This window comes from Exophiala xenobiotica, assembly GCF_000835505.1.
Source record: "Exophiala xenobiotica strain CBS 118157 unplaced genomic scaffold supercont1.5, whole genome shotgun sequence".
In the NCBI taxonomy this organism is placed as follows: domain Eukaryota; kingdom Fungi; phylum Ascomycota; class Eurotiomycetes; order Chaetothyriales; family Herpotrichiellaceae; genus Exophiala; species Exophiala xenobiotica.
In genome coordinates this window covers 847,768-874,320 of record NW_013562490.1, presented here as the reverse complement: position 1 = coordinate 874,320, position 26,553 = coordinate 847,768, and the positions used below count along the sequence as shown (strand labels likewise).

The window sequence follows — 26,553 nt, the reverse complement described above, 5'->3', positions numbered from 1 at the left end:
ATAGTGACCGCCTCGGGACGACCTAGCTATTGACGGACCTCTTCAAACATGGCTGCCGACCGAAGTAGCGATCGACAGCGTTCGTCAAGAAGTGGACGGCCCCGAGCTGTTTCGTGCCGTTCTTGCTCTGCGGACATTGCAGCTCTTCGCAGTATGACGCCGAGCCCACAACGGAAGGGCTCATTACAACGTTCGCTGTCCTGACTGAGACAGCTTGCGTGGGAACTGTCGTGATGTGAAGTCATTCCAATTGATTCCGCATCTGATTAGTGGGTGCGATAGGTAGAAGGGATCGGGGACCGCGGTCCTTGAGGTTGTACCATTCAAAGTGTGGGGTAGATAGCCCGAGGCTATTGAGGAAGATGAGGAACGTTTCTCAGCTATTGACTGGAGAAGCGCTCCTCGACTCACGTTGTTTGGCAAACACCTTGTGCTACTCAACACTATTTATCCTCCCTCGCCTGATTATCTTGGATGGGTGAATCCCGACCAACAATGGACCGTACAAAACGGCCATGCCGCATCGCCAATTGTTCCGGAGCCCGTGGTGACCCGGGGTATCAGATGCGGCGGCAGGCAACCTACGGACAAGTCGATTTCATCACCGGGGACTATCTTGCCGAAATGAATTTGGCTGAGAATGCCGAGAAACTGGCATTGGGCCGGCATGATGGCTGGGAACCGACCGCTTGGGACGGCCTGGAGCAGACCCTCGACATCATCAAGGACAAGTGCATAAAAATCGTCATTAATGGGGGTGCTTTGAACCCAAGAGGACTGGCGAAGAAAACACAGAAGTTCATCAACAACAGGGGTCTTGATCTGAAGGTCGCGTATGTCTACGGAGATGACTTGATGCAAGAAATCAGAAGTGGGTTGGAGAGAACAGGAAAGCTGCCGCAGCACCTCGACGAGGAGAATGAACACGTGTCCTTGGCCCAAAATGCTACGGCGTTGCTGGACCTGGATGGGAAGCCCATCGTAAGTGCGCATGCTTACCTTGGAGCCCGAGCCATCGTCAAAGGGCTTGAACTAGGAGCGGATGTCATCATTTGTGGAAGAGTCGCAGACGCAAGTCCGGTCATAGGCGCGGCGTGGTTTTGGCACAAATGGTCTGACAAAGACTACGACAGACTTGCAGGGGCGCTTGTTGCCGGCCACTTGATCGAATGCTCTGCATATGTGACAGGCTCGAACTTTTCGGGATTCGATGAGTACCCCTTGAGCACCTTTGTGGACCTTGTGTATGGCATTGCAGAAGTCGCCGACGATGGGACTGCAGTCATCACCAAACATGAGAACACGAACGGGCTCATCAACGAAGACAACGTCAAATGCCAGTTCCTGTATGAATTGCAAGGCGCAATATATCTCAATTCCGACGTGTCCGCGAATATCAGTGATATCAAGATCGAGCAAGTTGGCAAGAATCGTGTCAGACTCTCAAACGTCAAAGGATATCCTCCCCCTCCGACGACGAAACTAGCCATCTTCTACCATGGTGGATTCGAGGCACAGCTGTTGATCAACGCAACTGGATATGCGACCAAGGAAAAGTTTCAACTGTTCGAAAAACAGCTGCGATATGATCTGCAGCAAAAAGGACTCCTGGATAAGTTCCAGTTGCTGGATTTCCAGGTCCTAGGCATTCCAGAGGCCAATCCACGGTCACAATTTGCCAGTACCACATATTGTCGAGTCTTCGTGCAAGCAGACGCCGAGACGACCATCTATGGCTTGCTGAAATGCTGGAGCGAGATTGGAATGCAACATTTCTCCGGCATGCATCTATCGTTGGACACAAGAACAGCGTTCCCACGACCGTACCTCGCTTTCTATCCGGCGCTTTACCCGCAGGACAGGTTACAGGAGGGTGTGGCCATTTTGTCTGCCGATGCCGAGGCCGAGGATGTACAAGTTGCAGATGCAGGCCATCCTCCCAGATACCAGAAATTGGAACCTAGGGAGAGTTATGAGACTGCCCAACCATTTGGACTTGCATCATTTGGATCAACATGCGAAGGTCGACTGGGCGACATCTGTCTTGCCCGGTCAGGAGACAAGGGTGCCAATATCAACTTTGGAATCTTCGTTCGTTGTGCAGAGCATTACCCTTGGTTACAATCCTTCATGACTCGCGCCAGACTGCAAGAAGTCATGGGTCAAGATTGGAGAGGTGATTTCTACATTGAGAGAGTGGAGTTTCCGAACATCTGGGCCGTTCACTTTGTGATTTATGGGCCTCTTGGCCGGGGCGTGAGTAGTTGTCGATTGCTTGACAGCTTGGGCAAGGGATTTGCGGACTACATCCGTGACAAGGTGGTTGATGTACCGAAAAGGTTTCTGGATGATGTGCTGAAAATCAAGCGCCAAAGGAGGGCTATGCTGTGAGAAAGTAATGACAGGAGCATGCCAACCTGTGCACAAGATATCCGCGTGGCCAGGGCCCCTTTAACGGCATGTTTGAGACCTTCACCCGAGCGTCTGTTCTCCTCAGCAACTCGCATGTGAATGCTGTGGGTTGCGTTGTTGCAAGCCAACGGACTGTGACAGTAGTGGAAGACAGAAGCCAGTGTGGCCACGTCCCGATGATTAGTCTGGTGAAAATCTCCCAGGAGTCCGAGCCCAGGCAATAGGCCCTCGAACTCTTGAACCCTTATCAATCAACCTCGGCACGCTACAATATCCGGCCATGACCCATCGGTGCCCAACATTTATTGGATCGACAAGCGACGTGGACACAGCACGAGGCTGTGGAGTCTACCAATGGCACTGATGGCACTTTTACCGAGGCTCACAAGGCTCAGGAGCTATTACTTGCCTTGACTTATGCTCGTGTCCACCCGAAGGATAAAGCCTGTGCGTGGCAATTATGCTTGGCCGCTATCTATCCTGTCATTGAAAATTTCGTGACCCCTTTGAAGCTTGCTATGATGTCGTATCAATGCTCAGACTGATGCCAGCGCTACAGATTGACAGCTGGATACACCTTGAAGTTACAACCAAGACCGAGATAATCTCGTCAAGTACCTGAAAGCAGTGCTCTCATCGTCCTTCTCTCAAGGAGTTTACAACTTGAGTGTCTGTGCATGTCAATCTGCCACGATATGGCTCGGCACCATTTATCCGAAGTTTGACACCTAGTGGATAAACCCCTAGCTCAACCGTGCACATCTCAAGCTTGCGGCCGAGACAAGTCGCCAATCATCTAGGCAAGACCGAGCTGCAGCGGCGATGCCGATACCATGCAAAGATCGTGCACGATGTTGTGGTTGCGGCAGTGCTTCTTGTCCATGTTCCACCGTCGGCGGACCGATCAACCTCAAGACGTGGACGCGACCGAAGGTTTCCAAAGTGGCATGCTGCCAAATTGTGCTTCTCTGCTTAAGGATATCCACATGCTTCATGGCGATAACCCTCCTTTAGCCGGCGAAAGATTATGATGCAATTATATGCCTCTTTTAGATAAGTACACACCCTTCCTGTCTCGTCTCTTTTGTGCCTTGAAATGTGATGCAACTGAAATCTCATCCCGAAGCCCAGACGACTCGCACGTACACCATGGCCGAGAAGGGCGACTTCGAAGATCCAGGCCCAAAACATCTCTCCGTGTTCCGTCTCGTTCTCGATCAAGCTCGAGTCACCCAAGAAGTACTCAAGCACCCGTATCCAGGTTCGGGCACACGCGAAGATCCATACATCGTCTCCTATATCCCAAATGATGTCGGCAACCCTTTCAATTGGACTACATCTCGAAGATGGACGATCAGCTGGATCGTGGCCGTTGAGATGCTGGCTGCGGCGTTCGCCTCGAGCACTTTTAGCGGTACGTTGAATAAGTGAAAGGCGTGTAACTGTGTTTTGAAAGACTTGCTGATATCGTTTCGCTAGGAATGATTCGGGAGCTGATCTTCGACTTCGGCGCCAGCACCGAGCTGATCACCGCAGGCATTTCACTTTTCGTTCTGGGATTTGCGACAGGACCGCTTCTATGGGCGCCTCTGAGTGAAATTTACGGCCGCCAAATGATGTTCTTCATCAGCTTTTGCGGGTTTACAGCTTTCAACGCAGCCTGTGCTGGCGCCAACAGCATCGGCGCCCTTTTAGTCTTGCGATTCTTCGCAGGTGCATTCGGCTCGTCCCCTTTTACCAATGCTGGAGGCGTGATCGCGGACATCTTTCCAGCAAGTGAAAGAGGCTTAGCAATGGGTATCTTCGCTCTTGCCCCTAGCATGGGACCAACTATCGGACCTTTCTGCAGTGGCTTTCTCGCAGAAAATCAAGGCTGGAGATGGGTCATGGGGCTTTTGGCAATATTCTCCGGAGTGCTTTGGATTCTTGGGGCGGTCTTTGTCCCCGAGACCTATGCTCCAGTCATCCTTCGACGACGAGTGGACAAGCTTTGCAAGATGACTGGAAAGGTGTACATGCTGCAAGCAGATAAGGAGAAGGGTCGACCTTCGCTGAAGTCGCTCTTGCCTACAGCTCTGCTCAGGCCATGGATCCTCCTTTTCATGGAACCAATTGTCCTGCTGTTGTCACTGTACATTGCAATTGTCTATGGTAAGTGACACCGCAACTTCACAAAGCTTGACGAGGACTAACGTTGGCAGGCACCCTCTATCTTCTGTTCGGCGCTTATCCGATCGTCTTCCAACAAGTACGTGGCTGGTCCGAAGGGATTGGCGGCCTTCCTTTCCTCGGAGTTGCCGTTGGACAAGTGCTCGGCATTGGATTCTCGGGCTATGCGAACAAATGGTACCTCAGGGCGGCTGCAAAGAATGGTGGCATCGCTCCAGCGGAAGCACGACTCCCACCAGCCTTTTACGGGGCAACCGCTGTACCAGTCGGCCTGTTCTGGTTCGCTTTTACAAATTCGCCATCGATTCATTGGATCTCGCCCGTCCTCGCCGGTGTGCCATTCGGCTTCGGCTTTTGCATTCTTTTCCTTGTGGTCACCAACTACCTGATCGATTCATACACCGTGTTTGCGGCATCGGTGCTCGCGGCAAACACCGTGCTCAGGTCGCTATTCGGTGCGGCTTTTCCTCTCTTCACGCCCGATATGTTCGATCGCCTGGGAATACATTGGGGGAGCGCAATCCCGGCATTCCTGGCAGTGGCCTGCGTTCCGTTTCCCTTCATATTCTACAAATATGGTGCGGCAATTCGCAGCCGCTGCGTCTACGCTGCTCGAGCGGAAGCAGCCATGAACGAACTGCGGGCCAAAGCCGCTCATAATATTGGCCCGTCAGCTGTCGCAGCATCGTCATCGCAGATCACTCTGGATGTTGTCGATCGAGAGGCAAATGCAGAAGCATCTGGGTCCAGATTCGAGCCCATCAAGTCTGCCCTTGACGGTGCTGATCGGACGGAGTTGACCAAGGTCAAATCATATACTGGCAGTATTACGGAAGCAGCCAACTACAACGCCAGTCCCTACGATATCGACCGCGTCAACACATCCACGTCTATAGCTGGGTTGGACCTGAGCAGGACAAGAACGAACAAATCGATCGACCGATGATACTGGCCTCCTCCTAGGAACCCATTGCAAATTTTGTCACTTACTAATGCTTGTACACTAGCTGATCACTTGCACATAGACTTTAGATTCGCTTTATAGACTGATACCCCTCATGAGTATATATGCGTATATAGATGTGGCCTCAAGGGCATTAATGCAACATTCAAAAACGCCTTCATTCAAGGCCTGCTAGTAGTGCATACAGCGACATGTTCGCCGTCGTGCGCAGAAACGGCTCCTAATTCCGCCTTGATGCCCTCGACGAGCCATTTCACAACACCACCGAGAGCCTCCTGCAGAACCACGGCTGGATTCTCGATCTCATAGTCCTGGAAATGCGTCTCAAAGCTCATGGTGCCGTTGACCCATTCGGTCGGCAGCCACGGGTATGTGCGCGAGAATGCTTGTGCTGGGGTGCATGTGCTCTTCTCGAGATGAGTAGAATGGAGGTCCTATGGCCCCGTCAGGTTAGCCCACATGCTTTCTCTCTCAAGTGTCTCCTCGCAAACGACCTCTGGGAAGGTGGGTGGGAACGTACCGATATTTTTGATTCGATTTCAGCCATTTCAATTGCTCAAATTACATTGGTGAGGCAGAAAGTTGGTACTCGTAATAGATGGATCGGATCGTTTTCTGGGTGTAACGGTGGTCTTCTTTCTGCTTTGTTCAATCCCAAGCAGGGAGACAGGCCTGCGCCTAATATGTACCTCGGATGTTTTTCGATAAGGTGAATGCTTCGTATTTCGTATTGCCTCAATCCAATCAGTCAACAGGTACCGTGCAGGCCAAGACGACAGGTCAAGTCTCCGAGTGGTCCGCCTACGTAGTATCTTCAGGGGGGGGCACGAGACGAGGCGGAGCTTTTGCACATGTCAGTTTTGCTGGAAAATTCCACCATCAAAACAAAGTGCCAATGTCACCAAGAGTTATTAATGCCCTACTCCGATGGTGGAGTGATTTCCAAACAAAGTCGGAGAGACCTCGCCCCGGAAGTGATAGGTAAGCTTCGACTGACCTCAAAAATCAGGTCTAGCTTTACTTTGGCTCTTTGCGGATTTGTGGTAGGCGGCCATCCTATTCACAGAGCTGTGGGTGTGTCCCTGGGACCCTCTTATCCCATACCGAGAAGGAGAAAAGAGACGTAGACGTCCACTCCACAGGTAAATACCGAGAGAGCATTAAGATACTAACGTCCGCTCGGATCTTGAGAAGATACATGGTATTGAAGTGGACCTTATATCTTCGGGTCACATCATTCATAAGAAGGGTATTGAATGAGGCGTCCATTATGATTCATAAGAAGGGTATTAGAAGTGGCGGCCACCATCGTTCATAACAAGGGTATTGAAATAGGCGTCCACTATCATCAAGAAGGAGGGCATCAGAAAAGGCGTCCACTATGATTCATAAGAATGGTATTAAGCTGGGCGTCTCTCTTATTTCAGTATCTATTCGAGAGGCATGATGGGCATGACCGATGACGAAAGCGAAAACTGAACATCTAAAGATCTCACGAAGGGGTGAATACAGGCTGCGAAAATTGGTGCTTCAATCAATCATGATTCTCTCTCGAGGGCACCAGCCTCATCTATTCTAACAAAACGACGACTAGGCCTTTGCCGCGGCCTTTGCGGCCTTGGCAGCGCGCACATTCGGGCCACAGGGCATCTTGATGCCTCCCTGGCGTTGGAGTTTGTCCTTTCCGACGCGAATGATGTTGCCCACGTACAAATAGCCCCAGTCGTCTATTCCGTACCAGCGCATCTCGACCCCTGGCACGGCCCGCACGATGCGGAAGCCCTCTCTCTGTGATCCCACCCTCTGGTGTCTATTGAAATCTCCTGTGACTCGAAGCCTCGCGCCGCACAGGTCACACTCGTAGGCCCATGGCCGGTCGTCGTTGTTCCTGCCCGCACGGATCGTGATCTGTGGGACGAAGTTGCCGATGTTGGACTGCACCAAGTTTGGAGCCTGCGATGAGCCAGTGTTGACCAAGAATGGAGGAACTGGGTACTGGAGAGGAAGATTGGTTGCTGGCGCTTGAGCAGGAGGATTTGGTTGAGGATTTGGTTGAGGAGCCGCCATTGTTCGGAAATTGTTTGCTAGTGTTTCAAGAGGAAGAGCTCGACGTGGTCGAGTATGGTGATCTCCTGGAGGAAGATGTTGTCTCAGCTGATCAAGTAGTGGATGATTCTGGACAGGTTCAACAGGAAGGATTCGAGGTGGTAAGGGAGGTGGCAGAGTGTCGTAGTCTGGTCGGAAATGATGTCTTGCAAGATAGTCCACAAGGTCAAGAGGAAATTGTGGTGGTAAAGGTTCTTCATCCAGTTCAAGAAGATATTGAGGTGTTGGACTCTCTTCTTCTGGTGCAAGAGGAAATTGGAATGGTAAAGTGTCTTCAGCCGTCTCAAGAGGATATTGAGATGTTGGAGTGTCTTTAGCTGGTTCAAGAGGATACTGAAGGTTGTCAAGATTTAGAGCAGTCTGAAGGAATTCGTCGTTGAGACCAGCCTCATTAGCCAAGTGTCGTGGGGTTTCTGGGAACGCTGGCACGGCCAAGCCGTCGCGGCTGGTGTCTGTAGGCTCTTGATTGATGGCTGCGGCTGAAGTGGCTGTGTTTAGGTATTGAACATCTTCATTGTTCTTATTCTCATCCTCGCACTTCAAAAGTTCTCTGCCATCGATTTCTTCAAATCTTCTCAAGAGTTCAGCTTCCGACAATTCCGACAATTCGGACTCATTGTCGGACAATGTATCGGTATCCTCGACAAGAGAAGAGCACGCTATGTCTTGGTAGGCGCGAGCTTCATCAGCCATGTCAGCAGTGTTTTGTTCAAATTGTCTCAAAAGCTCAGCGTCGTCGGTATCTTGTGGCTCTTGTTTGATGGTTGCGACTGTGCTGGGAGACTCATCGTCTTCATTGTTTTGGTCTTCATCATCAGACTCTTGTTTGATGGTTGCGTCTGTGCTGGGAGACTCATCGTCTTCATTCTTTTGGTCTTCATCATCACTCTCCGAAGGCTCCGCGTCAAAGTTACGACTGTTTTCTTGAAAGGCTCTCAAAGCCTCTCGGTCAGCACAAGTGGGGCACAACATTACAGACATTTCTGTTTATGATTTGTTCAAATGTGTGCCACAGTCCTGAAGAGATTGGAAGAATAGTGAAAAGGACAGAATCAGAACTTGTCGCGATGTTATTGTTATTCACCGGCAGGGTGACTGGCGAGAAAAGGCGGGCGGAAGATGGTACCGCCTGCTGATGCCGGCATACTTGCTTGTCCGCCTTTCGTTGCAGTACATCGAGGAACTGACGAGGTGAAAGTCACTCCCAATGTGGAAGTGCACAGAATGGCGGTGTCCAGGACCCATGCATGCCGTGTCGTCCCAGAAGGAGAACATGGCACCCATCGGCCATATCGGCCATCACGGCTTCGTCAGCCATGGCAGCAGCAACACCAGCAGGATGAGACCTTTTGTCCAAGCTATGCTTCAGAGACCTCAGGCATTTTGACCGAATGGACGCCTTCCCATTACTGGATGACTCTGTCTTGTCTCGGTAGGGCCTGGAGAATTCCTGCCGCTGCAGCTTAGCAATTTGAGCTCACATTTTGGAAGGCTCTTGCGTATTCTGTTGCCCACAGAAGCTGCACCTGATGGCAAGGATCTCAAGCCCTCATCGCTTCAAAGTTTCCAACCTTTTCAAAAGCATGAAAAGCTCCTGCAAGCAACGAAGGAGGTCGTGGGAGGTCGCTTTGAAATCAGGGGCTGCCAAGGGTCACATGACAAGGCTTCCTTATAGGGGTTAATGTGGCAACGTAGTTCGTGTCCTGCGGAGCATACCATGGAATAGCGTAGTATGTGGATTGTCACTTCCACCCTCCAATTTCACTTCATCCACGATTATCTTGCATCCGACAGCCACGACATTGTAAGCCATACTCGATTCTTCGACACTTCCCTGTAATCGGTGTGTTTGGGTCTTTCCAACTCAGTGAGAGGACTTGCTCTCGAGCGCCATTTCCAGCCCCACGGATTGATGCAGCCGATATGATGGAGGACTTTCAATCAGAAACCGACAGTGACTACACGAGTTACTGGCGAGACTGGGTACGTTGGCCTTTCTCTCATTTTCTCTTAGTAGCGATATTGTGTTTCTTGGTGGAGGGAAGGAAAGAAAGAGTGTCTGAAGTGATGCTCACGAAAATTGTGAACTTGGTCCGTCTTTGTCTGCCTGTGGAACATCCTGGTTGAGCCAGTATTCGGATCAGTCAAAGACTCTCCGGGGGTGAATGCACTTAGGGCACTCTTTCCGACAGGGCTGAGAAGAGAAACGCTGTTTGGAATGAGGGCTGCTTGTCCGATGAAGACCACGGTTATCTCGATCCGCCTACAACCGTGCTGGTGAAACAAATGCTCCGACCAGCAATAAACCCCTTTCATATCATGCACTTGGAGCACGGGAAAATCATTTCTTCCCATGCGACTACACTTCCCCAGGCAGACGTCATAACCCTTACTCCTTTCCCAACATCTCACATCAAGACCCCAAGTCAAAGGGACGCCTCATTATGCCTTGCTCATTTTTACAGTTCCCGCCTCGCCTTTGCTCGAAACTAACACCTCAATCTACCCAGTTCATCTCCTCTCGTGGCAACGAATACTTCTGCGAAATCGATGAAGAATACATAACCGACCGCTTCAACCTGACGGGTCTCAACACGGAAGTCCACTACTACCAGCACGCCCTGGATCTGATCACCGACGTCTTCGACCTCGACTGCGAAGATGACATGCGCGAGACGATAGAAAAGTCTGCCCGACACCTCTACGGCCTTGTGCACGCGCGATATATCGTAACGACCCGCGGCCTGGCCAAGATGGTCGACAAATTCAAGAAGTACGACTTCGGCCGCTGCCCGCGTGTCCTGTGCGACAGCCACCCTCTCCTGCCCTTCGGACCAAGCGACAACCCGGGCCTCAAGACCGTCAAACTCTTCTGCGCAAAGTGCGAGGACATCTACAACCCAAAATCCAGCCGGCACGCGGCCATCGATGGCGCATATTTCGGCTCCAGTTTCCACAACATCCTTTTCCAAGTCTACCCGGCACTTGTCCCGGCCAAGTCACGGCGGCGCTACGAGCCCAAGGTCTTTGGATTCCGGGTCCACGCGGCGGCCGCGCTGGCGAGGTGGCAGGACGATGAGCGACGGAGGATGCGTGCGAGACTGCAAGATGCCGGCGTGCTGACGAAGCGTGGTCAGTTGTTCATCGAGGATGCAGAGAGCAGCGACGGCGAGAGTGAGGCCGGGCACGATGGAGATTCCAAAATGACGTTGACGACGGAAGAGCATGATGAGGGCGTGGGCTTACAGCACCAGGCTGCCGCTGCCACCGCCGGACAGGAGACGCTTTAGGGGAGCAGCTCATGGTAGGACCCAATTGGATGGAGTGTCAGGGACTTGATGCATTCGGATCGCTGCATCGGATTGAGGAAGGCTGGGAAGGCGTCGGGACAAATGCTCCTCGCAAGAGAAACAGTACAACTTCTTTCATCCTTGTAGTCTTGATGGGGATGGCCTAGTGACATACAGAAACGGCGTTATCAGGCGTCTTTGCATAGTCTCCGGAGCAATCTTTATCTCGTAGCACCTTGCAAGGAGGAGAGAAAGTACGAGCAAGGAACATGGTGATTTCATTTCTTCATGACGGAGGGTTTCATTATGCTACACCTTGAGCGCACGCTGACGTTGCGGGATCAGGGTGTGACCTTGTTGACCTTGTTGACCTTGTAGACCTTGTAGACCTCACGTATTCTAATCCTTCGGTTGTGCAATCGGACTTCTAGTCCCTTCTTCTCCTCTTGCCCTTTCTACCCGTGTCTTCCTGTCCTTCCACCTCTTCTTCGTCTTTGCCCTTCTTGAGTTCTTCGGGAGTCAGGCCCCAGGCTTCAGCGTCGATCCAGTCCTCACCGTCGGACCACTCGCCGACATGACCTTCTGTCTTGCTCCATTCCCAGACCTTGTCGCGCATCCTCTTTGCCTTGATCAGTTTGCCCAGTACAGCTTCATAACCTCTTACGCTCTCTTCTTGTTTCTGTATGTACATGGACAGGAGCCGGCGGGTTTCGAGGAACTCTTCGACAGGAAGACCAAGGCGCGACAGGCTGTTGGGAAGGCGGTGATTGGCGGATATTGTGGGAGGAAGGAGGAATAGAGGGTCGGGTTGCAGTAGGGAGGAATCGATGGTTGAGGTGGTGGATTGCGGTGATAAGGGAGGACTCGCGGCGTCGGAGGGGTTGTTTCCTGCGGCCAAGGCGCGTGTAATTCTGCGAGTAGGTTGTTGTTGTGTCTCTTCGTCGGAAGCGGTGTTGTCCTCGTTTTCGTCTGCGTCAATGTCCATCTTCTCTCCATTCTGCGCTTTCTGGTTCTGAGCACTGTTCGTGGCTGCCAGTTGATCTTTATTCTCGCCAGAGTCCTCGACCTGGTTTCCGGAGTACCCTCCATTGGCAGTCGGTACATTGTCCTTCATTTCTGGCTGCTCTTTGGTTGACGCTTCGATCACTGAGCCCGTTTCTTCCTCAGGCTTGGCATTCTTTGTTGATTGCATTTCACTAGTGAGTTCAGCATTTGCTTCTACTGTGTGTCTTGGTGGTTCAGTTGAAGTCTCGTCCTCCTTAGCATAATTATGCCCATTGACGCCATTTTGAGGGATTTCGTTGGCATGCTCACGCTTTCTCTTTTTGCCCGCTTGTTGTGTAGGAAACCTGGGCTTAGGTTCGAACATGTCCCAATCTTCGAGGCCTTCTATACTCCCACAAGGCATCCAAGGCTCATCTCCCATGAATTGTCTGTTGAGGTTTTTGGCTCGCCATAGATTGGCCCTTGCCTGGCGCAGTTTGTCTTCCACCGATCGCACCATATCCGGGAGGGCGCTGTCGAGAAATGGGAGAGATAAGGTGGGGTGAGACGCAAGGTCGGAAGGATGTTTTAGGGGACAGAGGAGCTCTGCAGTCGTCAGTATGGTTCTGAATTGCACCATGAGACAGAGCTGAGTCACCTTCAAGCCGGATGCCAGCGTAAGGATTTTCATCTTCTGCATCAGCGTCGGCCTCGGTGTCGCTTTCGCTGGCTTCAAGCTCGTCGCCATACTCGTTGTATCGCTTTGGATTTCGGTCTAAGATATATCGAGAGTAGCCGGCGTGTTCGATTTTCTGTGGCCGCTGTGAGCATTGACCCTAAGCCTGAGCCCGTGAGGATGACTGTTCGCACCTCTTTATAACCATCTGGGCCATGTGGGTACGGGAGAGCACCCGCGTGAACATAGCCTGCACCTCTTTTCAATTTGTTCCCTCTATTCGTCGCCGAAGAAATAGTCTGGTCTGTGGGTGCTGAAAGAGCGGGCTGGGTTAGCACCGTACTCTCGCAGACTGGACAGCTCAATTGTGTGGGCAGAAAATACCTTCTTTTTCGCGGCGTATAGCCCTTTTGAGGGCGGCGATCGTCTCCGCGACCTCCACATGCTGAGGTGGCATGCTAACGGCGGTCGTCGAAGAGTAGGGTGAGTGGTGGACGGTGTCAGGAGGATAAGTTCTACTGGTGAGGCGCAGATGCTTGTGGGACGTAGAAAGAGGGTGTAATGGCTAGAAAACTATAAATAAAAGTCACCGGCTGAATGCGAGAGGATTGCTGTGTTCGTAGACATTATATCAATTGAGTGCAACCCACGGGGTGGTGAAGAGATGCGAAGGTCACGCAGGTCAACCCTCATGCAAGAAGTGACAGCAACGCGAAAGTGTCGAATCATGCGCCCTGGATTGGCCCGCACCGTTTGATTCAAGCACTTCACCTTTCAAGTCACCTTTCAGGTGAATCTCCAACTACGCAATGCCAAGAACTTTGCTTACTACTCCCACTACGAGTACTCCATAGCCTCGATAGGTACCTGAAGATGGGGCAACGCTGGAGGAAACCAGCATCATCCAGCCTTATTACCATCGGTCACTGTATCAACCTCTAAATTTCAGCCTCATCCTTCGTCTTCTCACTGACGGACGTGTTGAACATCCATAAACACAGCAATCAATCGGGGTATCATTGCATTCATCAAGTCGGTCCCCTTTTGGCCAGCGTATACTCGGCCAGATAAGCACCCAACTCCAGGACTGACCTGTGGCCGTTCTCTCATGTCTCTTGTTCCCTCAGAACGCCTTCACACTTACGCCTTTTTTCCATCTTTCTGCTTCGTCATGGATCGAGTCACTGGTCTGGCCTCTTTCTTCGCATAGATATCGGCGGTGAATGGACTAGAGACTGTTAGTAAACGAAGTCCCTGAATTCAGAGTCAAGTGGAGCAAAACACATACTCCTCGTACTTCAAGGCAATGTAATACATAACAAACACTTCCAGTGTGAGGAGGACACCCGCCGCTCGACCTTTGTACAGTGCTGTGCCCAAGAACGACAGCGTGCTACCCCAGTACATAGGGGCTCCGGTCACGTTGAAAGGAAATCCTTCGACTTTCTCGTCCATCAAAATACCAAAGTAGTCGCCCAGATACGTTCCGGTAATACCCAGAGCCCACATACTCGATAGGACAAGGACATTGCCGGTACAGAACAACAAGACGCCCAGAGTTGGTTGGAGTAGAGGTGGATAGAGCGGTTGTTCTTCAAGTGCAGTCTTGTATAGCGAATCGCGAAAGATGCCGAGGCCGAATATCGTCAATGCCAGCGCATAGCAGCCATAGTACGGCGAGCCGAATATCTTTGTCAAGAAGTGCGTTCTGTACTCTGTATCTTGTTAGTTGCGGCTCTGTATGGATAAAGTCGTGTCTTGCCTTGTCGCGCGACGATACTAAGCGGTCAGCCATCAGGTATCTTAGATGGAACGGGTGCACTTACTTCCAGAAAATTGGGTTGAAAGCTATAGCTGCAGCAGCCACTGTCTCGGGTCAGTACAGCTCGAGTTTCGCGAATCAGTTTTCTCCGGGTCCAAGCTTACCATAAAGCGAGGTTTGCGAGTAATCTATGAAGCCGACCTTCTCCTGGCCGGTCACACTGGCGAGGAAGTTGTGTAATTTGTCCATCTTTAAGGAACTCTTCTTGCTGCCAGGCAATACTTGGGTTCTCGACAATGGAAATCTTCTTGCGACCATAAACAGGGCTAGTGAAGCTGCCACAAGGATTAAAGAGCCCAAGACTATGCCAAGCATGACGCAACCTTCTATTTCACCCAGGACCAACCTGGCCAGTACTACTGAGCTACCCAGCGAGACCAGTCCCCCTAGCTGCTAGGTAGGTGCCAGGTACCTGAGGCTCGGGCATTCACGGACATATCCTGCTGCCGGCCGAAAGTGGGAGATGGACAGAACGCTTCACGTGCTTCACGTGCTCTTTACGACTTAATGAGTCTTGTGAAAATCAGTTGGAGCTTCGTAATACATAGACATTCAGAGGCCGAGCCCAAATATCTATACCTTTACAAACACAATCCCTTTCTTGTCCACTTTCACGTTGTCAGCGCCAGGTAGGGCCTTCAAAGCCTGTCCAAAATATGCGTCTACCACATTGAGATGGACTGCAATCCATTCATCCTTTTTGTTGGGTAGTATTCGGTACGTCAGGGTTTGCCTGCTGATAGGAGTCAGACTCAGAGAGCACGCCTTTAGGCCACTAAACGCGAAGTCCTCACTTGCGTCCAGCGAGACGTTGAACGTGAGAAAGTGCATGCTTGGATTCTCAATTGTAAAATTCAGGCGATGCGCAGAGAACTCTGATGAGCTCAGTGCAGCATGAGATGTTGTGAGCATGACCCTGGGCTCTGCCATTGCCGCTATCAGTTTGGGCACTTCTAGGACTGTGGTGTTAACTTCGTCTGAGTCTTGTCGACGCCATCCAATCTCAAGGGCAAGATCAATACCCACGGTATGCCGATCACCAAGAACCAGTTTTTGTAGAGCTAACTCGAAGTCGAAAATGGCAGTTTGGTCTGGCAGAACTACCGAGGAGATTGTGTCTTTGTCTGGAGTAGTGTCGGAGGTGGTCGACTTTCGCACGACGCCCGTGGTTGCTGAGCATATCGCCCCACCTTGGATCTTGGTGGCCGTAAGTAAAATGGCTTCAATTGTTAAAGGCTCGGTAGCGAAGGAGTAAAGGTTGGCGACAACGGAATACTTGTGTCTCAAGCCCAGCGGCGTGGAGGAGTCAGACTCGGGTGGAGGAGCCAGGAAGAAGTTCGGCCATGGATCGTCATCTAAGCGTGGGACAAAGTCGTAATTGGCCTCGAAGGGACGGATGACCCCGACGTCAATTGTCAAGCTCTTCGTTAAGACCGTTTCTGGCTCAGTGGCAAACCTGTATGTCGCAACGACCTCGACTTCGTGGTCCACGGCAACCACTGTCTGATCAATGCATATCGAGACAGTGATCTTTTCGGTTGGGTTCATGGTTCCCAAATCCCGCGGCGGTAAGGTCAGTATGCCTGCTTCTGAGGTTGGTGCCTGCTCCGGCACTGAATCGAGCCACTTTAACCGGGCAGCTCCCTCAACAGGGCTGATCATACGAGCGCTGATGGATACCAATGTGTCCTCCTCCTCGTCATTCTTGACGTCGAAGCTGATACTGATGAATTCATTTGTGTAGTAGGATCTGCGAAGACCTGACGCTTCAATCTGCAGTTTTGGCGGTTTTGGTTGTACAGTTATTCTGTTGTAAGCATTGGATTCTTCACCAAAAGGCCGAGCGATGACTCTACCATTCTTTGTCTCCCACCATTGAGCCACAGAATGTCCAAAATCAGAAACGGTGACAGCAAGCGAATACTCCTGGTAGTCGAGTAGCAACCTGATGGAAGCAATTGACACCTCCCCGGCCTCTCTGGGCACAGTCCGAAGGCGGAAGACTTTGGTGTGATCCGACGGTATGCTAAGATTGGCATTTCCGGTGAGAGAAGCAATCGCGCCTGCAGATGACCTCCGATTTGCCGTAGTCGATTCTTGAAGCGCAACATCACAAATCTCAACAGTCGAAGAGCCGGTTGGGAGTGCTTCGCTGTCACTCCCAACCAGATAAATCGGCTTCAGGGATCCCTCGAAGACGACCTTGACCTCCGAAAGTCGGATTGGTCGCAGCCACGTTTGTGCCCGAGAGCGCAAGCTTAGCTGGCACTCCAATGCCTCCCCGACGAATACATCGTGGGTAGAGAACGCAAATGCTGGAACAATTGGCGACAATGCGCCATCCATGTCAATTGCTACAGAGGGCGGGGGACCGTCAGTAACAACTGAATCTAGAGCTTTGTGCAGATCGTCTTCGGCTCCTGGCTTCCGTTTGAAGACATTGCTCGATAGTTCCCACAATAGCTGGATATGTACTTCGGGATGGTGGGCTTTTGCGAGACAGTCCAAAAGGGTCCAGCCGAGCTGCTGGAGCAGTCTCCACCATCCAGCGCGCCTCCAATGCTGACTTAGCCACAGAGTCCGAAGCGTTGCGATGCCTGCGGTCCAGGACTCGGATCGCATTTGCTCCAGTGCCATCTCGAGTTGTAAGATCTCAATTTTCCGAAGCTGACCCCGGCGTGCAAAGTGTTCGATGGAAGCTTTCAACGAGGAAACGATGTCTTGCGTGTAGTCATACCCGTCACTTCCATCTGCTGGCGCCTCGCGATAAGGCTCGAGAGCAAGATAAGTGTCGTAGAGATGAGCTTTGCTCGCCACCTGGGATGCGGGTGAACGACCAGGGGACTGTCTGTCTTCTTCAGGGATCTCCAGAGCCCGATTCCGCCGTGACACTGTGCACTTCCTTGCTATGTCAAGCCAGTATCCTTCATGGTGTAGCTGTTCCCAAGGAGCCACGTGTTCGGCAGCAGCTAGATTCTTGTCGGCATCAGCAAAAATCGGCATGAGGTTTGGGGCGTCCGGAATCTTGATATTGAGCAAAGGATATTCCGATCTTGACATCAGATCCGCCATTACTTTGGCCCAATTGCTCTGCCATGCCTCCCAGCCATAATTTTCCGTTCCTTTTCCCCTGCGATTGACCAAATCTCTAACTCTTTCTCTGTGGCCAATCCAGGCCTTCACCGCGGTCGTCCCTTGATCGGCCCACAGCAGACACCTGATTATACGGAATGCGATGACATCCGCCAACGACCTTGCCTCATTGAAGCGTGGGCTCCAGACAGCGATTGCATCTATGAGTTCGGGACCAAACAAGCCATCGTAAGCAGTCTCGTAGTTACGACAGGCCGCATCCATCTCTTGTCGAAACTCGGCGAAAACACCAAGCTTGAATTCATATCGGACATTCCAACCCTGTAAGGACAATATGTGGGAAACCCCTGGCTGTATAGTAGGCTGCGGTACAACATTTCTATTGCGCTTTCGTCGGCAGTGCTTCGAAAGATCGCGGTAATATTCTATACAAAGAGGATGCAGAGAGGAAAGCACGGTATTGACAAATTCCGTCACCTCAACGGAAGAAGAATCGTGTGGAAGGAAGAAGATGCTTTTTCCATCAAGCCCGGCCGCACGTCGAATAGTGTTGAAGCGATCTTCGAGGTCAGACGGGCTTGTAGCGCCGTCGCCTATCAGGATCACCACAAGTTTCGTCTTGTAGTTCGTCGCAGATAGCACATTGCGGACGTTGTTGATCTCAGATTTTAGCTTATTGTCTTGAAGAGAACTTGTGTGGGAGTCGGATGTGAGTGAGAAGCAGGCCAGAAGAGCGCAGGGGAGCCGAGACTGATGTTTTGTGACCCATAGAGGAGACAAGATGCCGTCAGGATACAAAGGCGAGCTGGGTGTTAATGGCGATAGAGGGGAGTGTAGGACGAGCGGTGGTGGAGGACTTCCATTTGCAACGACGGCCGACAAACGAGGAGAGTGAGGTGGAGGTGGTGCTTTACGAGGAGGAAGCGTGTAGACCTAGATGCCTGTGTCAGCTCTTCGTCCTTAAAGGCTTCCTGGCGGGGAGTCCTGACCTACCCTGCCAACGTTCGAAATCTTAAAGACCTTACCGTTACGCGCAGTTACCGATCGCGAATGCCAGGAGATGGTGGAAGCATCTTGTCGGCGAAATGAGCGTAGTAACTGCTCCGCAAGTGGACTCTTGACAGCTGGTATGTCTGTCTTTATCCTGAAGCCACCTTCCTGCAAGAAGGCATGAGTCCGGCTGTTTGTAGCAGGCTCAGACTGGCTTCCATCGTCCAAGCCAGAGAGGACCAGCAGTGGCAGGTTGTGGAAGACGTAGTCATCTGGGTATGCGTTCATGGCTGCCAGGCATCTTGCCCGCCGTAGAGCATCAGGCAACTTCAGACGTTGCTATCGAAGAACGCGGCGCAGCTACAGCCACTCGAGCCTCTCTGGGATAGGTGTGAATTAGTCACTTGAGCAACATATCAACTCTCAGCCTGAACGATGCGGAAAGCGATAGCATCGGCAAAATTGCCCAATTGAGCAGGATTTTTCTTCTGGCTTCTGGGCATCGAGCCCAATTACCAGGCGAGCTACCTCAAAGGAAACGCAACGGCCCGTCTATTTCTGTTGTTCTAGATGTCCCTCTGAATCAGCACTCACCTTTGCGTACCCTACTTGAGAGCAAGCCCCTGCTAGGCGAGGGGAGTCACCATAATTTGGCAATCGCTCAGTGCTCAAGGTGATCTCGAGCAGTGTTCATGAGCCTCCTCCAGCAAGGAGCTCTCCTTGAACCCTGAGAGTCGGAACTTTGAAACACATCCTAGCCTTTCCGCATTGCATGTGCCTCAGCGTCTGAGCCCTTGCAAAGCACAGCTTGCTCGAGTCGATCACTCCAATTTATCTGATCCTCCTAAGTCCAAGGGATTCTAAGCGCTATCCTAGCCAGGCAGGTGGTTTCTCTGACAGGCAGTACGGGTACCAGTTCAATCAATAGCACCAGGACGCTTATGCACACCGATTCGTATCTGGCGAGAGTCCGTTGGCGGTCTGCTACAGTCACGCTTATATCGCTGCCGCCAGTCTGTTCTTCAGCAAAGATATTGAGGTGGACAGATACATCTGTGACGGGCTCTCCGTCATCAGCCTGTCCGATTCAGCACCTGGCTATGCATTATCCTCCGCTCTGTATAACCGAGGACGATTACCGCAATATGCTGGCTAAGGAGAAGAACCTCTCACGTTTCTCGCGAGACATTACTTGACGCCTCGTCGTCGACCTGGTGAAACTGCAGAGCCAAGCGGCAGGCTGGGAGGCTGTGGGCCTGGTCGTCCATTCGTTCTCTGTCTCTCTCGCTTCCATGCTGTAAGTTCTTCAGGACGCTGACTGTTCAGACATCTCACTCTGCAGTTGCTCTGATTCCTCGTTGGTGTCGGGGCCTCAGTTAACGTCGCCTATCGATCCTGAAGTCGAAGCGATGGACTAGCCTCTCAAAAATCATGCCCACATGCTTATTCTGGTCAGGTCACGCATTTTGTCAGGGCAGCTGCCCCTATCCTTCTACGTATATTCACTTGCCATTGGTCTCACTAGTCTGTCTCGAATGCCTGGGCATATGGAAATCGGAAAGAGTAGGTGTAGTATCCGATCAACCAGGTTGGGAAGGTGGTGTTAGATAGATGGGTCATGAGACAGCTGTACTACCTCCTGCAACCGACGGTATCTCATTCCTGACTGTCAGCCGAGGACCTTCCCCTTTAAGGATTATGCTCAGCTCCTCTTCAGCTGTTGGACTGCCTCTGGGGCCCCAGCCTCGCGATAGTCCAGATTGCCAAGGTCTTTGGTTTCGTCGTATACGAAAACTATGTCGTTCAGCAACAGCACTTATCTGACTTCGGGAACGTTGACAGCCGATATATAACAAACATCTGAGAGCATACTGTACGTAACAGATTCTTCTTATTGTCCGAAAGACACTCAACAGCAACAACCAGCTAAGAGATGTAATTTAGTTAGTCACAACTTATTCAGCGTCCTCCCCCCCAAACAGACTTTCGAACAGGCCTTGGGCCACGAGGCCTATTACTAACCAGACATCTCTCTTACACCCTCTTGTCAGCAGTCAAAACATAAGCGCACGCCTGTTAAAGGCAAGCTGTTCAACGCTAACTCGCAGGCTTTCGACAAGCAAGCTCTATGATACCGCGACATCCAGTTTCGTCTAGGCCATTTGTTCTATTCGCTATGCGCCCAGAAACCGATCAACAATGTAAAACCCGTTGAGGCAGCTGAGGTCGTCGAATGTTCTTCCCAACACGAGATCACGGTTCTACCGTCCCATGCCTCCCAGGCAGGATGGCCCTCCGAAGACGTTTACTTGGATAACTGGTGATCCACGCAGCAGACAGAACGTTTCTCAGATACGTCGTCATGCTGGACGGAGCTCTGCCGTCAAGACAGCTCTTGCATCAAGCGCGTTCCTGAAGCAGCCTCCTCCGGCGTCGAGTTCAGCTATCTCGCCGTACGCGGCGCAAGATGTTTTCTTTCACATCGAACCCGACACCACCACAACCACGTCACCACCGGTGCTCCACCCTGCTTTCCGACCATCAGAAGGACTCATATCCTCAACGGCCGCTGTCGTACCTCCTGTCCGCAAATTGACGATCGAAGAGCTGGTCAACGCGCCAGAAAAGCCAGGTGTAGAGTCGCAGCGCAAGCCCTCCTCACCTTCTTCAACTTGGGATGGCGACTTGATTCAAGATCAGAGGACTCCAGATCAGGGCACTACTACAGGACATCCATCACTCAAAAATAAACTCGGTACGACTCGAAGACGCCCTGCCCGACGCGGGACAAAGGCCTCTACAACCCTTTCGACCTCAAAGGCTGTCATTCGGGCCAACATCTCCAAGTGTCGCAAACCGGCACCAACCGCATCTCAGATATCATGGCGCATAGCCGTAGCCCCCATTCCGGCGACACTATCCCACGATGAATCCCGCATTGTACATATTCTCCTCCAAGCATCCGCCAACTACTCGGGCCGCGTCGAATGTAGCTGGTCGCACACTCTCCATGTCAGCCCGACCACCCTCGACGAAACAAGCCCAATCGAGAACTCCAGCGGCATCACCACGACACCCGCAGCCCTTGTTCCCATCAATCGCATCGACACTGCATCCGTCCTCCTCAGCCGCATCCTGCCCCGGTTGCAATCCCTGCTAGACTCCGAATACCAGCACCTATATCACGCCCTCGCGGGCACCCTCGATACCTCGAACACCGACCTCAGCCGCCTACGCGCTCTCGGGGACCCTGTCTCCAGTAACTCCCAAGTCACCCTCAGTCCACACCATCGGATCATCTACCTTCTCCTGATACAGCTCGCGCTCAGCTCGACCTTACGCCTGCGCGAACTTATCCAGCGCAGGTCCACTCCCCTGCACGAAAACTCATTCCATCTAGACTCCGACCAGACCATAAGCCAGTCGGGTGTCCTCGCCTGTCTCCTCTCGCACTTTATAAGCATGTGGGAAGCCACATATGGACACAATACCCTCCTGCCTGTCAACGGGCTGTTGGAAGTCGCAAAAGTCCTCCTCGCGCAGGGCAAGCCATGACGCTCACACCACGGACGCGGCCACGATGCAATGCTCCGTACACTCGCTCTCGAATACAGTATCTCTCCCAGTGCACCTTGTCCGCAGTGATAGTGCACTCTGGGCTCGAATGTCTGCGCGCGCACACTGGGCCGGCTGTAGCCCTTGCGCAAGAACCACTGCCGTTGACTGAGGTTTACCGCTGTGGATCGCGTCACAGTTGAGATATTCTTGAGTCCTATATCTTACTACCGCTTGGCTGGCATTACAAGTATACGGTCAAGTATTCTAGCATCAGACCACGATTATGTTGTAGGCAGTCGAAAGGCATGATATCCGTGGCACAGCTTCCATTAGGCATAGTATTGGAGAGAAATGCAAGATACAAAATGTATGCATCAGATCCGACGATCCAGAACTTTCTACTAGACCCAAATCCATTATTTCTGTTTCTTCCTCGTTTTCTCCTTTCCTTTCTTCTCACGATGCGAGATATAGGCTTCAGCTGCAATGCCTCCGAACACGAGTCCAACACCCATCCACTGTCCCTGGCTGAGACTCTTACCGAACCAGACGACGCTAAGGACCATGGTCAGCATCTTCCTCGTCACTGTCACCGTGACGAGCAATAAACTGGAAAAGCGCTCCAATGTCGCATAGATGAACAACTGGCCAATAGCTCCGCATGCCGCGAAGCCCAAGACGTCGTAAACGACTTTTGGATGCCTGCTAAGGAAAGACAGTGCCGTGGCTAGTTCTTGAGTATCCGTCTTGACAAAGGCCGGAATAAGCGGCTCTGGAACGTATGGTGTGACCAGAAGGTATGTGCCCATCAACAATGTTCCCAGCAGGTTCAGTATTACCATCATCTGCGGCCCGGAGGTTTTGCCATATCGATGCGGAGATGTGAAGATAAAGTCTTGCACAGTGTTTGTCAGGCCGTCCAGTAGCAGATTTATACCCAACAATGTCAAGCCGTATATGCTCGAGGATTGAGTCTTCCTTGCTTTGCCTGGCTTAGGCGGATGGTACAAGGTGAATATCGCAACGCCGCTCGTTACGGCTAAGACGATCAGGTATTTGGACAGAGGATACCGTTTCCGGAACAAGGTGACATGTAATGCCATGACCGGAAGCAGTTTGCAAGACTTGGCAAGGACGAAGGTGAGGTAGTCGACGTGAGCGAGCGAGGCATAGCCGAACGGTGAAGCGAGGGTCGTGGTCAAAGTGACGAGGACGAGCGGTGCCAGAGCGGCTCTTCGAGGGAGGATCTTAAATGACCTTGTCTTATATAGGAGGTAGAGGCTGCCGCTTGTGAACGCGAAGAAGGACTGGATGGTGTTAAGGACGATTGGGAAGCGAAAGTATTCCTGCGGCGCCTGCGCCGAGTCATCAACCGGGTAGGGAGTGGTGGTTATGCGCTCTTGTAGGAGGCCCCATGTCAAGAACGACGCGTAGATACCACCAACGCAGACGAGAAGTGTCAGGACGCCCGAGGTGGGAGGATGAGAGGAGTGGGATCGCGATCTGGAGCGTCTTGAGGGCGATAGTGCCGTCGAAATGTGCCCATTGCTGTAGACCGCAGGCTTCTCGGGCTCGTCTGACGGTGTTTGCATGATTTCGCCGGAATTTATTCTTTGCAAGGGGGTGATCTGTTTTCGGCGTGCCATAGTTACGGTTGGGCCGATAAAGCGGTAGAGAGGAGAGAAGCAACAAAACGAAGGACTATAGTGAGTTATAGAAGGCTATGTGAGATTGTAATGTGGCCTTTTCATGCACGAGATCACTTTGAACTTTGCACATCGGCTTTGAGGCTGACGCGCTTCGGATCGCGGCTCGAACCTTTAGCTTTGTATCAACCCTTGTCATCTGCTAGACTTCACCTTGGAGGTCGCTCTACGTCGATTGCTCAACTTACACTATGATACTACGTAGTACGACTCCAGGGGAGATCAAGCTACAGTGTCCAAGAAGCAGACAACGTTATCTATCGGGTCTAATCGTCCTCATCGTCACTGCCAAAGATTGCTTTGAAAACAGCTTGTCCTGGTCGCTCCTGCTCTAGGGCTTCGTTCCTGTCCGGATCCAGTTTGGTGGAGGCCGGCTGCAAATCTGGTCCGTCCTCACCTGCTACTGATCCGGAAGCAATTGGAGCTTTTCTTTCGGTCAGTGGTTTGGGCACCTTTGCATTGTCCTGCTGAAAGCCGGGTGGAATGAAAGACCGAGGTTGAGTCATCGCAAGTCCCTGCGGCCCAGCTGGACTTGCTGTGCCGTTTCCAGTGTCAAAAGCCATCGAAGCGGAGTGATCGGGGTAAGGAACATTGAACCTCTTGCAGACCAGTCTGGTTGGGTAGAAGTTCGACGCAGACCTCGTCATGGGACCAAACATACCCAGTTTCGCAGCTGATACCGCCGGATCTTCTGGTTTTGCCATCGGCTTCGTCATCAAAGAGTCCGCAGATGCCGATGAATCTATGTTTTGACCTTGCGGAAGAGATGCCGAAGACGTAAAGCGGCTCGCCATCAATCCACTGACGGGCCTGAAGACTTCAGCAGCTCGGGTAAATTCCTGCATCTCAATGGCCCACTCGTCTTGGCTCATACCCTCAGCACGGGGTGGCAGTTCATCTTGTCTTAGACCAGCCTGAATCTCCAGGTACGCTCGATACCTAGATCGCTTCTTTTCGTCTTCAGCATAGGGCATCCAGCCACTCACGCCACGATTCAGGGCTTGCAGTGCTGTGGCTTTGTCTAGGTGAGGGACTAGGCTTTGCAGAGACGTAGACGCGGCACTGGAAGCCTCATACCCTGCTGGTGGCGGTTCACTGCGGGCAGTAGGAAGGTCCTGCTGACCTGAAGCTGCCGCAAGCCGGTCACGAGCAGATGGGGTGAGGAAATCGAACACCGATTTCCCAGGGAGTTGCGTTTCTCCGAGGATCGATGCCCGTACTTTGGCACTGAGATTAGAGGCTTTGGCAGCTTCTGCTGCCGAGACAAATTTTGAATCGCCAACAACTGTATCGCCCTTCGATAATCTCGATTCCCATCCTGCAGGCACCGCTGGAGGTTTATACTTGTCATCTTGCATAGTGAGACTTCCAAACGAGTCCAGCTGATCAGACAACACGAAGCCATCCGGAGGCAGTCGACCATCGTGGCATTTCCGGAGTGCTCCTTTGAGGTTCGCCAACTTCTTAGATATGAAAGTTGGTTTGGTTTTGAGTAGAGGATTCGCGTTACTTGAGGCGGTCTTCGACTTGATCCTCGTCTTCTTGTCCCCGCCTAGAGTCTTGCTGTAAGATATTCTGGGACCCATCGAGTACGGATCATCGTCGTCGGAACCGTCGTCATTGAGCACGCCGACACCAATACCAGTCTTTTTTGTTCGTACTGCGGGCTTCTTTGAGAGTGCGAGGGGGCCGCTGGAGGTATCGTCATCGGAAGAGTCATGTTGCCGCAAGGACTTGCGATGAACATCATGGCTTTTACCGGTCACATTACTCGCTCCTTGCAATTCGCTTTCATAGCCAAGGCCTTTGTGATCTGTCTTTCGTGCAAATGAGACAATTTCCACATCGTTGGGAGCGAATAGATGTAGCTCCGATGCTTCCTCCTTGTCATCGCCGAGATGTGCGGCCCTCCTTACTCGAGGACCTATACCTTGACCTTCTCGCCAACCCATTCTTGTAAGCAACTTGGAGCCAATGGTCTCCTCCGTTGGCTGGAAGATGTCGATGGCGGCGCTTCTTCGCAGCGCATCATGCTCGGTGCCAAAGCCTGCGAACTCATTCGACGTGCTGATTGTACGCGATTCTTCTGCTTCACGCAAGTCCTCTTCATCCATAAAATCCTCCGGCCTCTGCTGGGCCGGCTTTGCGCCGTTTGTGGTACGACTCTGCCTCGACGAGACAAATGAAGAAGGCGTCCATCCTTCCTTAGAGCCTACAGTGTTAAAATATCTATGTTCACCATTTTAGCCACTATGCCCCATGGTCTCAAGCTCCACAAGCTCACCCGGCGCTGAAGCCACCAGTAAACGCACCGTGCAAGCGTTTTCTTCCTCTTTCATCCGTCACTTCTTGCTTCCAGACTGGCACGAAGGAGCCGTCGTCTCGAGTGTGTTCGTCCGAAGGTGGTAGTGGTGTCCCATAGAAGACAAAGGGCGACGCTTGCTTTTGCAGATCAGCTTCGAAGGCTTGTCGAGAACGTTTGTACGCCATGATGAAGGAACATGAAGGAGACACAAACTTAAAGCTGCAACCTGAGGCGCAGGAACTTCAAGTCGGCGGCGTCATTTACTCGCTCAGGTCTCTGGTACGAATCAAGAACCAACGAGCTCTGGAAACCTCATGCAAGGCTTCAGGAACACTTTTCGTAGGATATGTATTTACGTCGTGTTGATCACTTGCAGGCATCTCAGCGAGAATGATAGATCGAGATCCGTCTGACAGATGATAACAAGTATACATTACTTACGAACACGTCACGACATGCACTGACGTGCCACGGACAT

The 26,553-nt window shown here is 51.9% G+C and overlaps 11 protein-coding genes across 11 annotated transcripts; 5 read left to right on the top strand and 6 right to left on the bottom strand.

The window, feature by feature from the left end:
* Positions 1-474: 474 nt before the first annotated feature.
* Positions 475-2,391, top strand: PV05_08037 (uncharacterized protein; the record flags this gene model as incomplete). Its single annotated transcript, XM_013457527.1, has 1 exon — positions 475-2,391. One exon carries the CDS (start codon positions 475-477, stop codon positions 2,389-2,391), a length of 1,917 nt encoding a protein of 638 aa, XP_013312981.1.
* A 1,170-nt stretch (positions 2,392-3,561) lies between these two features.
* On the top strand, positions 3,562-5,527 carry PV05_08036 (uncharacterized protein; the record flags this gene model as incomplete). Its single annotated transcript, XM_013457526.1, has 3 exons — positions 3,562-3,826; positions 3,892-4,563; positions 4,614-5,527. 3 exons carry the CDS (start codon positions 3,562-3,564, stop codon positions 5,525-5,527), a joined length of 1,851 nt encoding a protein of 616 aa, XP_013312980.1.
* On the bottom strand, positions 5,473-6,393 carry PV05_08035 (uncharacterized protein). Its single transcript, XM_013457525.1, has 2 exons — positions 6,066-6,393; positions 5,473-5,979 (listed from the first exon to the last, which is right to left on the bottom strand). The coding sequence occupies exons 1-2, from the start codon at positions 6,090-6,092 to the stop codon at positions 5,707-5,709; spliced, it is 300 nt and encodes a 99-aa protein (XP_013312979.1). The 5' UTR covers positions 6,093-6,393; the 3' UTR covers positions 5,473-5,706.
* Positions 6,394-6,586: 193 nt separating this feature from the next.
* Positions 6,587-8,140, top strand: PV05_08034 (uncharacterized protein). The gene has a single exon (XM_013457524.1). It carries the CDS (start codon positions 7,525-7,527, stop codon positions 7,966-7,968), a length of 444 nt encoding a protein of 147 aa, XP_013312978.1. The 5' UTR covers positions 6,587-7,524; the 3' UTR covers positions 7,969-8,140.
* Positions 8,141-9,431: 1,291 nt separating this feature from the next.
* Positions 9,432-11,271, top strand: PV05_08033 (casein kinase II subunit beta-2). Its single transcript, XM_013457523.1, has 2 exons — positions 9,432-9,634; positions 10,162-11,271. The coding sequence occupies exons 1-2, from the start codon at positions 9,575-9,577 to the stop codon at positions 10,939-10,941; spliced, it is 840 nt and encodes a 279-aa protein (XP_013312977.1). The 5' UTR covers positions 9,432-9,574; the 3' UTR covers positions 10,942-11,271.
* PV05_08032 (uncharacterized protein) lies at positions 10,865-13,278 on the bottom strand. The gene is made up of 4 exons (XM_013457522.1): positions 12,986-13,278; positions 12,796-12,914; positions 12,584-12,737; positions 10,865-12,531 (listed from the first exon to the last, which is right to left on the bottom strand). Exons 1-4 carry the CDS (start codon positions 13,056-13,058, stop codon positions 11,369-11,371), a joined length of 1,509 nt encoding a protein of 502 aa, XP_013312976.1. The 5' UTR covers positions 13,059-13,278; the 3' UTR covers positions 10,865-11,368.
* A 122-nt stretch (positions 13,279-13,400) lies between these two features.
* On the bottom strand, positions 13,401-14,730 carry PV05_08031 (uncharacterized protein). Its single transcript, XM_013457521.1, has 5 exons — positions 14,528-14,730; positions 14,428-14,467; positions 14,364-14,380; positions 13,890-14,316; positions 13,401-13,829 (listed from the first exon to the last, which is right to left on the bottom strand). The coding sequence occupies exons 1-5, from the start codon at positions 14,679-14,681 to the stop codon at positions 13,742-13,744; spliced, it is 726 nt and encodes a 241-aa protein (XP_013312975.1). The 5' UTR covers positions 14,682-14,730; the 3' UTR covers positions 13,401-13,741.
* A 209-nt stretch (positions 14,731-14,939) lies between these two features.
* On the bottom strand, positions 14,940-18,883 carry PV05_08030 (uncharacterized protein). The gene is made up of 2 exons (XM_013457520.1): positions 18,510-18,883; positions 14,940-18,449 (listed from the first exon to the last, which is right to left on the bottom strand). Exons 1-2 carry the CDS (start codon positions 18,792-18,794, stop codon positions 14,997-14,999), a joined length of 3,738 nt encoding a protein of 1,245 aa, XP_013312974.1. The 5' UTR covers positions 18,795-18,883; the 3' UTR covers positions 14,940-14,996.
* A 1,574-nt stretch (positions 18,884-20,457) lies between these two features.
* PV05_08029 (uncharacterized protein) lies at positions 20,458-22,456 on the top strand. Its single transcript, XM_013457519.1, has one exon. It carries the CDS (start codon positions 20,778-20,780, stop codon positions 22,059-22,061), a length of 1,284 nt encoding a protein of 427 aa, XP_013312973.1. The 5' UTR covers positions 20,458-20,777; the 3' UTR covers positions 22,062-22,456.
* Positions 22,278-23,784, bottom strand: PV05_08028 (uncharacterized protein). The gene has a single exon (XM_013457518.1). It carries the CDS (start codon positions 23,708-23,710, stop codon positions 22,481-22,483), a length of 1,230 nt encoding a protein of 409 aa, XP_013312972.1. The 5' UTR covers positions 23,711-23,784; the 3' UTR covers positions 22,278-22,480.
* Positions 23,785-23,875: 91 nt separating this feature from the next.
* Positions 23,876-26,442, bottom strand: PV05_08027 (uncharacterized protein). The gene is made up of 2 exons (XM_013457517.1): positions 26,055-26,442; positions 23,876-25,999 (listed from the first exon to the last, which is right to left on the bottom strand). Exons 1-2 carry the CDS (start codon positions 26,258-26,260, stop codon positions 24,037-24,039), a joined length of 2,169 nt encoding a protein of 722 aa, XP_013312971.1. The 5' UTR covers positions 26,261-26,442; the 3' UTR covers positions 23,876-24,036.
* Between the last annotated feature and the right edge of the window lie 111 nt (positions 26,443-26,553).

Coding starts and splice junctions, on each gene's coding strand:
- PV05_08032 (XM_013457522.1), bottom strand. CDS start 13,058: ATGCCACCTCAGCATGTGGAGGTCGCGGAGACGATCGCCGCCCTCAAA. Junction 12,915..12,985: donor TATACGCCGCGAAAAAGAAG/GTATTTTCTGCC, acceptor CCGCTCTTTCAG/CACCCACAGACCAGACTATT. Junction 12,532..12,583: donor CGCTGGCATCCGGCTTGAAG/GTGACTCAGCTC, acceptor TGACGACTGCAG/AGCTCCTCTGTCCCCTAAAA.
- PV05_08028 (XM_013457518.1), bottom strand. CDS start 23,710: ATGGCACGCCGAAAACAGATCACCCCCTTGCAAAGAATAAATTCCGGC.
- PV05_08035 (XM_013457525.1), bottom strand. CDS start 6,092: ATGGCTGAAATCGAATCAAAAATATCG. Junction 5,980..6,065: donor AAATCGAATCAAAAATATCG/GTACGTTCCCAC, acceptor ACGGGGCCATAG/GACCTCCATTCTACTCATCT.
- PV05_08033 (XM_013457523.1), top strand. CDS start 9,575: ATGATGGAGGACTTTCAATCAGAAACCGACAGTGACTACACGAGTTAC. Junction 9,635..10,161: donor CGAGTTACTGGCGAGACTGG/GTACGTTGGCCT, acceptor CAATCTACCCAG/TTCATCTCCTCTCGTGGCAA.
- PV05_08029 (XM_013457519.1), top strand. CDS start 20,778: ATGCCTCCCAGGCAGGATGGCCCTCCGAAGACGTTTACTTGGATAACT.
- PV05_08027 (XM_013457517.1), bottom strand. CDS start 26,260: ATGGCGTACAAACGTTCTCGACAAGCCTTCGAAGCTGATCTGCAAAAG. Junction 26,000..26,054: donor ACTGGTGGCTTCAGCGCCGG/GTGAGCTTGTGG, acceptor TGGTGAACATAG/ATATTTTAACACTGTAGGCT.
- PV05_08030 (XM_013457520.1), bottom strand. CDS start 18,794: ATGAACGCATACCCAGATGACTACGTCTTCCACAACCTGCCACTGCTG. Junction 18,450..18,509: donor AGATTTCGAACGTTGGCAGG/GTAGGTCAGGAC, acceptor ACAGGCATCTAG/GTCTACACGCTTCCTCCTCG.
- PV05_08034 (XM_013457524.1), top strand. CDS start 7,525: ATGGAGGAACTGGGTACTGGAGAGGAAGATTGGTTGCTGGCGCTTGAG.
- PV05_08031 (XM_013457521.1), bottom strand. CDS start 14,681: ATGGTCGCAAGAAGATTTCCATTGTCGAGAACCCAAGTATTGCCTGGC. Junction 14,468..14,527: donor CTCGCAAACCTCGCTTTATG/GTAAGCTTGGAC, acceptor GACCCGAGACAG/TGGCTGCTGCAGCTATAGCT. Junction 13,830..13,889: donor ATTGCCTTGAAGTACGAGGA/GTATGTGTTTTG, acceptor AACAGTCTCTAG/TCCATTCACCGCCGATATCT.